Source organism: Mesoplodon bidens, assembly GCF_964165515.1.
Source record: "Mesoplodon bidens genome assembly, chromosome: 9".
In the NCBI taxonomy this organism is placed as follows: domain Eukaryota; kingdom Metazoa; phylum Chordata; class Mammalia; order Artiodactyla; family Ziphiidae; genus Mesoplodon; species Mesoplodon bidens.
In genome coordinates, this window is record NC_138166.1 from 104,565,538 (window position 1) to 104,576,934 (window position 11,397).

The window sequence follows — 11,397 nt, forward strand, 5'->3', positions numbered from 1 at the left end:
TTGGGGACCCTTCTGAAAAGTCCCGGGTCCCAGGACTTCAGAAAGCAGTTAAGGACCTCCTCCCTGCAAGGCTAGGGGGACAGTGCACCCCAACCTGGGTCAACCAAGTGGAGGGAACAAAGTTGGCCACCAGTGACGCGGGGCCTGGGGAGGAAGTTCTGGGTGAGTGCCCCAGACCATCTCCTCCAGGCAGCCACTGAGGCTGTGCTGGTTAAGCTGGGGGAGGTGAGGGCAGAAGGGCACCCAGCACGGCACTGCCAGTCTCTGAGTAGAGAGACTTTCACACAATAAATACAAACAGAGCTGAGGTTTCTCCAGGGACGAAAACAAACACGTCGATTCGGTTACCTACGCGAGTGGATCTGAATTCACAGTATAAGCAACACATCTAAATATAATACTGGGAACTCCTGTCAGCACTAGGTTTCCCAAACAAAGAAGCCAAAAAAAGGAAAGAAAAAGGGCTGCAACAGGAATTCTTAGTTATTATATACTAACCAGGCTGTGCGTGGCACATTTTATTTCTATAAAACTATTACAAAATATTCAAAAATACATTTTAGTAAATTTACAGCAGTTATTTCTCAATTTATTAATGCAAAAACATCCTTTGTTTTTCTCTGTACAAACTACAGGCTCCATCCTTGTGGGATCATCACTATGTGCGCTTTTAAAAAATATTATTTTCTAATAAATTCTTTGAAGTTAAAAATAAGAGTTCTTCCAGTTTGTCCAAGAAAAAAAAAAGTGTATGTGTGTGTGTGAGTGTGTAACAGTCTTGACTTCCAAGAATGTGGCCAAAATGGTGATGACAAAGCAAATATTAAACCCGGAAGACAAAACAGGAGATGGCTGTTACATTGGAAACTAGTTAAATTAAAATAATATATTTTCATATTTTACACTATTTCAAAAATGAAATGTAATTCAGTTAAGTATTGATCTCTCAAAAATCTAATTTACAATTCTGTGTATAAAAATATAATTTGTGGACCCCCATGAAGCATGTTTTAGTTTACACTTGCTGAAAAGCAGGAGCGTTGCAAACGAGGAATGCAGAGGACAGAAGTTTGCTTTCTGAAAGTCAGGACGAGGCACATGTAGAAAAATAGACTCTGAGCGGGTCGCTTGGCTTCACAAAATAATCTTTCCCCCTGTGAGTACAGTTCACATGATAATAAATTATCCAAGAAACAAACTATTTAAGGCTCTTGAAGGTCCGGTTCATATTATTTTAAAACATCTATTCATACCAAACAAATAAATAGCCAGGAGAGGTGAAAAAATAACCAAACTTAAACAGGAATCAAAAAATTCAAAAATATATATATATAAACTAAACACAACAACAGAATTTCTCGGGGTCTTTGATTCCTTATAGTCTACTTTGGACTGTCCTACTTTTTTATTATTATTAATTATTATTATAATTAAAGTCTCATTTCGTGCGCTTTTTCCGTGTGTCATTTGCGGTATCTCGCCCCTCCCCCCGCCCGCCCCGCCCCCTCCCGGTGCCCTCCCCGGCCCTCTGGCCTTCAGCTGGACTTGACCGCCATGCCGAGCGGGTGCAAGGCCTCGCTGTCCAACAGCCAGGTGCCTATTTGGTAGAGCAGCTGCGAGTACCAGTGGATGCCCGAGGCGCCTGGCGCGTCGGTCGCACCTGGCGCAGCCGGCGCACCTGGCGCAGGCGGGGGCACGCGGCCGCCGCCCCCGCCCCCGCCGCGGTCCGTGCGCGAGGGCGCCAGCGCGGCCAGGAGCGCGTGCGCCAGGCGGTAGGGCGCGAAGGCCCGGTGCGCCCAGTTGTGCTCCTCTATGACCGCGTAGCACGACGCCAGCACCCGGTTGATGAGGATGGTGCCCTGCGCTGTCAGCGGCGCGTACGCGCCCGTGCTCTCCTCGCGCAGCGTCACGCTGTGCACGGCGGCCGGCAGGAGCCGCCGATCCCCGCCGCGCTCGGCCACCACGTACACGTGCTGGCCAGGGCGCACGCTGCTAGCGAAGAGCGCCCGGCGCTCCGGCGCGCCCCCAGGCGGCCGCCCGGCGCCCGACAGTGCCTCGGGCTCCCGGCCGGCCGAGCCGTTGTGCGGCGCTACAAAGAGCAGGTGCGCGGCGGTGAGCAGCAGACGCTCGCGAGGCTCCCGGGTCTCGATCGCGTAGAAGACCTTCTTGGCGCCGTGGTCGCGGTCCAGGAAGGTGAGGAAGTCGCTGTAGAGCAGCCGGCCCTCGTCGTCGGCCGCCAGCACGCGGTCCCCGGGGCGCAGGTCCTTCACCAGCTTGGTGCCGCCCTGCTCCAGGTGCACCGTGGCCGACCCCGGGAAGCAGCCGCCCGATTTGGCCGCCACCGAGTTCTCTGCGGGGGAGAGAAGGGAGAGAAGAGGAGACAGGGCGGTGAGTCCCGAGAGGAAGACGCGACTGGGAAGGGGGGCGCACGCTTGGTGTCTCGCGCGCCCAGAACGAGGAAGCGCGTGGCTCCGGGGAGAGGTGCCAGGCTGGTCCCGCGCAGACCTCCCTCCCCCCATCCCCACCGCCTCGGTGACCAAATTCAGATGCAGACGCATTCCTTAACGACTCTCTTGGGATTGGACTGGCGGTGACAAAGGTCGATTGGCGTCTCCGGCGGGAGGCCGGTTACGCTCCTTCCCTTTCGCCTCCCCCCTCCCCCGCCCCCTCCCCCGCCGGCTCAGCACACACCCAACCTCGCCATGAATTCAGAGGGTATTTGCTCTCCACTTGGATTCCTCAGGAAGCCTCCTTGAGCTCACCCGGGCGCCGGGGCGCACCCTCCTTTGCTCCCGCCTCCGGCGCGGGGCGCGGCGCCCCCTCGTGCGCTCCGCACCCGGGCTGCGCGGCGGGGACCCTCGGCCGCTCCCCGCACCACCCCCCCGCCCCCAGTGCCCAGCGGGGGGCCTTGGTGTCGGCTGGTTGGTGTCGGCCGGTTGGGGGCGAGGGCGGGGTTGAAAAATAGCTGTAGTAGCTGTAGCAACTGGACAAACATTCCAGAGAATTGGCTGAGGTGTGAAAATCCGGGGCTTGTGTGGATCTTCTAATTAAAATCCAATAAAGGGCTCGCCATTGTCATTGTAATTTCTGCAACAAATGGGAGGCGCTCTTGGAAGAGGGGCTCCTTCCATCCCCCCCACCCCTCTCGGCTCCCTCTCTCTCCAGCTCTGGGCCGCCCCCTCCCTATTTGCTCAGGTGCAACCCCCCCGCCGCACCCCCGGCGATTCACACGCGGGCTCTCCAGAAGCCCGGGCCTCACAAGCACTATTTGCACAGCCAGGCCTCTCTTCCAAGCACTCGAGATGTGTATTTGAATTTTAAATGGCGGGGCCTGTTCCGAGCTCTGGAAGCGCCGGGTTCTCAAGGCCCCTTGACTACCCGCTTTCTCCGGCCTCTGTCGCTCTCTGAGGCTCACTGTCCCGAGGACAATAATCGGAGTCGGGCGGCGCGCAGGGGGCCGTGGAGGAGGGGCGGGGACGTCCCCGTCTTCTTTGCATTCCAGTCTCCGGGATCCTGCTTTTTGCAAATAGAGATCGCGAGAAAGAATCTTCCTGCTGGAATTACTGAGGGCTTTTAATCTTCTCATCGTTTTCTCCGGCATGAAGTGCGGGGCCGGCCTTTGGAGGCCCGACATAGCCGCCCGGAATGCGCCCGGGACGCAGGCGAGCCCGAGGCGTCGAGTCGCACGACCCTGCTTGACACGCACCGCCCCGCGCCCGGCCCGTGTGCGCGGAATGCCAATGAGCGGCTCTGCGCGCCGGGCCCGGCTCCCCCGGCGGGGTCCCGGGCCGGACGACCGCTGCTCATTTGCGAGGAGACCTCGAGGGACCCCCGCCAGGGGGACCCCGCGGACAGGGGTGGCCCGGAGCGGGCCGCGCGCCGCGCCGCCATTTAGGAGCCCCGCGAAGTCGGGGCGCGCCTCCCCGCCCTGCTGGCGTCTGAGACCCTTTCCCAGGCTCTAAGCCCAGACCTTCTCCCCAGCCTTCCACACCTTTTCTTTCTGTTGCTACAGGAGGCCACTCTTTTCCTTACCTCCAAAGTGTGCCTCGACACTTTGAAAGTGTTTTTCTACTAACATACGCTATTAAAATACAGTTTAGGAGACAAACAGGCGAAACGGGGGGGCGGGGGGAGACGCAGTTCCTCTGAAATTCACTGTGAACTGTCTTGCTGAATGCGCCGGCTTCTGCCGAGAGTTGGAGAGACCTGCTTCAGTGGAGCTGGGGAACTGTGCGCGCGCGCGCGCGCCTTCCTTCCGGAGCTGTTCCTCGCCAGCAACAGCGTGTGGCGTTGCAGGCCCAGGGAAGTCAGCCTCACGCAGCAGGGCGGGGGCTCCAGCTGCAGGCTTGGCTTTCCTGGCCCTGCCTGTGGCTCAGGGCAGCCCAGCTGGTTCCTAATAAGGACGGATGCTTCTGGGCTTGCGGCCTCCAGATGTTGGAAGTGGTAACTACCGGCTTTATTACCTCCCATCAGGCCTCTTCCCAAAGGCCGAGTGACTTAAGTTAGTTCATAATCCACAGGCGCTCAGGGGGGAAGGGAGTGGACCGGGGCTTCCACCCCGGGCAGAACCTCCTGTGCCAGGTGCGGGCCGGTGGCGAGTGGCGAGTGGTTCATTCTTAAGCTCTACTGAGACAGAGGCTCTGGGCCAGAGCCGGCCGACTGGGCAGGGCTGCAGTCTCTCACCAGGACAGTCCCCCCGCCCCACCATCTTTCCTCCCTGTCTCTGCCACCTGCAGTGGGGACTCCGGAAACAGGGGTAGGGGAAGGCTCGAGAAGCCAGATGCCCCCTGCATCTGGGCTCAGAGAACGTGGGCCTCTGTGGCCTCAAAGGTAGGGACAGCTCCCGGCTGGGGACTGGGACAGGCCTCACGGAGTCTATTCCCGCCACAGAAACACCAGTCATCACCCAGTCCCCTCCCTGCCTGCCCCCCTCCTCCCCACTTTCCTCCTTCCCGTGAGCCGGGCTTTGGGGCACAGATCTGGAGCTGCTGGGGGGTGCTGTCGGCGTGGGTGGGCCCGCCCCCTCACCTGCTTTCACCGAGCAGTGGATGTGCGCTTTGGACTCGTAGTAGACCCAGTCGAAGCCGGCCTCCACGGCCAGGCGCGCCAGCATGCCGTACTTGCTGCGGTCGCGGTCCGAGGTGGTGATGTCCACTGCGCGGCCCTCGTAGTGCAACGACTCCTCTGAGTGGTGGCCGTCCTCGTCCCAGCCCTCTGTCACCCGCAGCTTCACTCCCGGCCACTGGTTCATCACGGAGATGGCTAAGGCGTTCAACTTGTCCTTGCACCGCTGTGGAGAGAAGGGGGCACCCAGCGCCCGTGAGCGTCCGGGCCTGCCCCAACCCTACCCCTGGGCTGCTCTGCCTAGTCCCCCGGGATGCGGGCTGTGCGCAGAAGTAGGGAGACAAGGCCAGGCCTGGAACGGGCCGGCCTGTTCCGGAGAGGGGGAGCTCGGCTAGGGAGGAGGGGGTGGCATTGTAGGAGGAGGCACGTCCTCTCGGAGGCGACTTGAGCGCCTTTCTCCACACCTGAAATAGCAGAGCCCCCGTCACGGCCTGAGAAGCAGATGAAATGTCTGTCTTCGAAATAAGTAAACTGCGTGGTTTTGGACAGTGGCTGCACAAGCCTCCAGGAGCACCCTAGGCTGTGGCCCGCGTCCTCCTCCACGACGCCCTCCACGCCCCTGCCCTCTTCTGTGGCCCCATCGCTCCGCACCTGTGCAAGGCTCCACCCAGCTCCCTGGACAAACTCCCTCTCAGGAGGCAGGAGAGAGGCCCCGGGTGCAACTTAGCCGTAGAAAGAAAAATACACGGTATACTTCTTACAGAGTTAAAAGCCTTGCCTTATCTCTGCCCTGTGCCTATCTGAGGTGAGAATTAAGCCAAAGGTAGAGAGGGTGGTGGGACCCTGATAGCAGCCGAAGGGGTGGGGGAACCAGAAGTGAAAGGCAACCAGGTGAGTTATAATTTTCAATAAGACCAGGGCCGGATGACAAACATTCTTTATCTGGACAGCCACATTCCTTTTCCCCGTGGAACTCTTTTCTCCCGGCTTTTCTGTGGTCTGATTGTGTCTCTTGTTTTCCTTAACCTGTTCCCTCCCCCCCTCTTGTTTTCTTGGCCGGCGCAGAATGGTGTCCTGCAAGTTTGAAGAGCCAACTTAAGAGGTGGAGGGGGGAGGGGAGGGGAGGGGGAGGGGAGCCAGAAAGGCCTGGGGCCTCTGAGCTCTTGCCTTAGGGAGGCTTCTTCTGGAAACCGCCCTTGGGGTTCCCCCCCCCTCCCACAAGGAAGCTGCCAGTAGGAGTAAAGAAGCAGTGAATAGGCAGGACTGAAGCCAGGGTAAAGCTGTGGGAGTTCCCATATAATTCTCGGGTCCCATTCAGACAAGGATGCAAGAAAGAGTTGAATCACGTGCATGTTTGTGTGGACAGTAACTCACTGGACGTTTATATGCGGCTGGTGCGGGGTTGAAAAAAGGGGAGGTGGTGACAAAATCATGATGGGGGCGTCCCCCAGAGAGCCAGACTCAGGAGGGATAGGGGACAATTCCACGTTGACTTCTGCAGAGGGTAGGGCTGATATCCGGGCGGGGACCCCGGTTACGGAGATGACCAGCCGGCCCCAGCAAGGACCCTATTATAGCCTGGGGGAACTCTTTCTTACAGAGCGCAGGAGCTCTGTAAGGGCCTGCAAGGGCCGCTGCCGCGTTTTAAGGGGATGCGACCGATTGCGCGACAGGAAAAGACCTGTGTAGTTGGCGGCAGTAAAAACCAGTATATGGTTGTAGAGTTAGACATACAGCAAGTGTGTGTGTGAGTGTGTGCGTGCGCGCGCGCGTGGTGGAGGGAGGGCAGACGGCTAGGGGGCGGTCCTGGTAACAGGTCAGCGCTTGCAGGTTTCTAGGCCCGCCAACAGTTTTCTTAAAAAAAAAAAAAGTCATTAGGACAGAGTTTGAGTGAGGTCATCTTGAGGATTGAATGCGTTTTACATGAAAATCAATCAGTAAACCAGGGTCAGTTTAGAGCCGGGATGTGGAACCGGCTGCGCAGGCGCACACCACCGACGCGCACACGCAGACACTCGCTTCCCGAGCCCCCATCGCAGCCCAGCTCCCTGCTTTCGGGGGGCAGATGAAGCTTTCAGTGGCTTCCCCCGGGGCCGCTGGCGAGGGGGAGGGCAGGAAGGGGAGCACGCGTACCATCCCCCAGCGTTCTGAGCTGCGCCACTCGGACAAGAGGTGGAGACCCCAGGCGAGGAGCCCAGGGCCGAGGCAGGCCCGGGCTCCGCCAGGCGCAACGCGGCCTCGGCCCGCGGCTGCAAGAGTCTCTGCGCCCCGGCCGGGCGGGATCGTCGCGGGCAGAGCCGGGAAGCCCGGGCCGGTTATCAATTCACTGGGTCGTGTGCCGCGAATCAACCCCGCCTCTGTGCAGCCACCGTGAAGCCCAGAGGGGCCGACGGGCCCGGCTTTGTGTCGGCGGAGGCCAAGTTGTTCCCCACGCCTGAGCTCCCGCGCCACCTCCCCAGTCTGCGCAGCCGCTCCGCGCCCGGGAGCCGAGCGGGGACTGTCACCGCCGACGCCCACGGGCTTCCCCAGCGCGGGGGAGGGGGTGTCCCGACTTCAGAAGGGTCCCCTCGGGTCCCCGCACACACCTCTCGCTGCTCCTCCTCCCCCCTCTCCGGAAAACCAGGCCCCTCCCTTCAAACCCACACCTGAGCGCCGCTCCCCGGGGCCGCCACGCACCCGGAAATCTGCCCAACGTGGCGCCTCGGGCCGGTCCCCCGCGCAGCCCGCAGGCCGGCCCCTCGCGGCCTCCTGCCCCCTCGGAGCCCCTCGGCACCGCGGCCTGCGGGGAGAGCGTGTCTGTCTGCGCTTCCCCCTCTCGGAGTTAATATTAACCAGGGGCTCATGCGTTCCTGAACTGCTCTGAAAGTTCCACTGGGGACGATCTTGCCATGGTTGAGGGACTTGGGCGGCAGTCACGTTAGGGAGACAGAGACACGCAGAGACGGGGGGGGGAGGGACACGCACCCGAGAGCAGAGTCTAGGTGCTTATCTTAAGTGGGGGGCCGGCGGGGGGGCAGGTGCCCCAGGAGCCCGGGAGGCGTCGCCGCTTCCCCTTCCCCCGGCCCTGCCCTCACCTCCCAGGTCCCCCGCCTTCCCCACTTTAACTCTTAGGACCGGGGACGCAGGAAGGACGCGGAAGGGGTAAAGCAGAGGGCGCCTTTCAGGCCACCCCCCCTCCCCAGCCTCCAGGTTTTTAGGGCACGTTTTTGGGGCCCGTGGTACACGCCTGGCCTGGCTCTCCCCACCCCACCCCGACGTCGGCTGCCCCTCCCCCCTCCTTTTGTGCTGGGAACGGGAATAGCCACTGCCCAGGGAAAAAAAGTATTTGTTTTCGTTTCGTTCGTCTGAGGGAAGTTGACAGAAGGTCAGAAGTTCAAATGCTGCCAGCGCACGCTGCGGCCAGAGCAGCCGGGCGCCGGGCCGCGCGGCTGTAGGTCCCGGCGGGGCGGCCGGGGGCGGCGGGGCGAGGGACCCGGCGGGGGGCTCGGGCCGGGCGCCCAGGCCCGCGAGGCGCCTCCGCCCTGGACCGGCTTCTCCCTCCCGCCCGGGCCCGCCGGGTCCGCCCGCGCCGCCTCGCCAGCCGGGCCGTCGGAGCGCCGCCGGGAGCCCTGGCCGAGCCCGCGCTCGGGCGCGTGGAGGGGCCGGCGGGCGGCCGCAGCCCAGCCCCGCGCGCACTGAAACCCGAGCCGCGAGATCGATAACCCGGGAGTAAGTGGAGCCGAGATGCGTCTGCCCGGGTGCGCGGCTCCGCGCGCTCGCACTTGTAGGCGGGGCGGCGAGGCCCGGGGCCCCGGGCAGGGCGCGGGCCGGGACCCGCTCCCTCCCGCGTCGGCCCGGAGCGGACCGCGGCGGCCGCTGAGCCCTCCGGCTCGGGGACCTCCGGCGTCCCCGCCCCCGCTGCTTTCTCTGGCCTCGCGCCCCTCTCCTCGGTGCCGAGGGATCCCGGGAAGGCCCCTGCCCTCCCGCCGGGACCGAGGGTGCCAGGGGGTCGGAGCCCCAGATGAGCTGGAAAAGCGCCCGCAGCCGGCCGCACGCGCAGGGCACCCCGCGGCCTGCGCAGAGTTAATTGCGGCTCGCGCTGCTCTCGGGCACAGGCGCGCGCGTCCACACTCGCGGTCCAGATTTAAGGTGGTCGGGAGCAGATGCGAGCGAGCCGGGGACGAGGACCCTCTCCTCCCCTCCCTCTCCGCCTCCGTCCGTCAGCTGGAGCCCGCTACCCCGCCTGCCCCTGGCCTTCTTCGGCTCCGCAGCAAGGCCGGGCATCGGGCTTGGGAGCGGAGCGGCCGGGAGTGTCTCCTCGGTCCCTCCCACCCCCAGCCTCCCCTGCACTTGCGCCCCGCCAGCGCCGCTTCGTCAGCTGCGGTGCGCTCCTGGCCCTAAAGGTAGGACTTGAATATTTTAATAGGGCAATAAAAAAGATGTTGACCTATATTTGCCAGGAAATCCATTTCTAGCTTCAGTTATACGTGCCTGGAGTTGCAGAAAGTCTGCCATTGACGGGCAGATTGGCAGCCAGAAGTCTCAAACGGAGGCGGAGAGGGAGTGAGGAATGCGTGTTTTGCTTTGGTTCTTCTTTCCAGCCCCCCCCTCCCGCTAATATCTAGTCGCTCCTAATTTCCTATGCAAGCAGGTTGAAAACTAGCGTGATGCAATGCCAGTAAGTTCTAAGTCCCTCCCCTCAAGTACCGCGGGCTCGGGAGAATAAGAGGGCATCCTTAAAGAAATATCGATACATTCACACTCTGGTGGGCACAGCTGCCAGCGATGGAATCGCAGTGGAGCTATGTGATACGGTCAGGGGACTGGCCCAGCCTCCTCTGGAGCCCCGACCTTTTGTCAGCCCGGCCTCCTGGCTTTTCCAGTTGAGGGTCTTTGGTGGGGGGCAGCGGGGGGCGGGTAGCAGTGGTGGGAAAGAAAAACACAGAGGAGAAGGGAAACGTGTAAGCGCCGAGGCTACACTTGCACAGTGATCTGGACGCCGCTCTATGTTTATGGGGGGGATGCTTGCACCCCCCCTCCATTCCCACTCCCAACTTGGAAAGGACAGATGCCCCCAAAGTGAAGGTCTCCCCAAGTTACAAGCCAGAGCTGAGGCAGGATGGGAAGGCCATCCCAGCAGGACAAATCAAATCAGGGCCATGCAAGGACCACATCTCCTAGCGTCCTTATCCCCACCCCCCAGCCTAAACTTCTCCAGCTGGACCCTTCACCTCCATTCCCCTCCAGGAAGAGGAAGGGATGGTAGGTCGGCAGGTGGGTGGGGAAGGAGAGGGTAAAATCGGCTTTCTACCTGCCTGAAGAGCAAACAGACTGTACGGCATGGTTACACATAACCCCTTGGAAGCAACACATTCCACGCCCCGTGCTGGGTTTCTACCTGAGTCATCAGCCGGTCCGCTCCAGTGTTTTCTTCATCCTTAAATATGATGTCAGGGTTGTAGTTGGGGGTGAGTTCCTTAAATCGCTCCGAGTTTCTCGTGATCTTCCCTTCGTATCTTCCACTGGCCCCTAGGGTCTTCTCAGCCACGTTGGGGATGAACTGCTTGTAGGCTAAAGGGGTCAGTTTTTTTGGGTTCCGCCTCTTCCCAAATCCCCGGCCGGGTCCGCACGCCAGCCCCGAGCACATCAGCAGTGAGGAGACCAGCACCACCAGCAGACATCTCGCCAGCAGTAGCATCTCGTCCATGGAGCCCAGGGACCTCAAGGCTGGCCCGAGCAGGTCTGAGTGCGCGAGGGTGCGGGTGTGCGAGTGTGTGTGCCCGTGCGCTCTCCCTCCCTCGCTTGCTCCGGCTGGCTGCTGGCGCCCTCGCTCTCAGCCTCGCTCTTTCTCTTCCTATATAACCTTGCCCGCCGCCGCTGCGGGGGACTCGCCACCGATCCCCACCCAGACGGGGGCTGGAACGGCAGGCTGCTGGCCGCTGATAACGGAACACATCGGAGTTGGGGCTCAAGACAGCAATCAAAAGACAAAAAGAGTCTGATTTTAAATGGTAGCAAGCCTGAGAGCTTGTGCGGGAGGCTGTCTTCAGTACTATATTATAGCTGGCAGGGGCGTATCTGATTGGCCAAAGCAGCACAGGCTTGTCTTCTGATGTTTAACCCTAAAAAAGACTAATTTTTTTTCCTGTGGCTGCTTTATTTTTACCTGAAGGCTTCTAGTTAAAAGAGAAAAACATCTTTACTAAGACAAAGGTGAGAGGGAGAGAGGAGGCGCGTTGCCGAGGATAACACCAGCTGCCCCCTGCCCGGGGCACACCTCCCGTTCCCCCTTCACTTTCTCCAGAATGGTAGATGCTTCAGTTAAAACCAACTTAAGTTTTTAAAGGACAATCT

General features: G+C 60.5%; 1 protein-coding gene across 1 annotated transcript; it reads right to left on the minus strand.

The window, feature by feature from the left end:
- Window positions 1-1,535: 1,535 nt before the first annotated feature.
- On the minus strand, window positions 1,536-11,110 carry SHH (sonic hedgehog signaling molecule; the record flags this gene model as incomplete). The annotated part of the gene is made up of 3 exons (XM_081243984.1): window positions 10,442-11,110; window positions 5,029-5,290; window positions 1,536-2,350 (listed from the first exon to the last, which is right to left on the minus strand). Exons 1-3 carry the CDS (start codon window positions 10,748-10,750, stop codon window positions 1,536-1,538), a joined length of 1,386 nt encoding a protein of 461 aa, XP_081100110.1. The 5' UTR covers window positions 10,751-11,110.
- Between the last annotated feature and the right edge of the window lie 287 nt (window positions 11,111-11,397).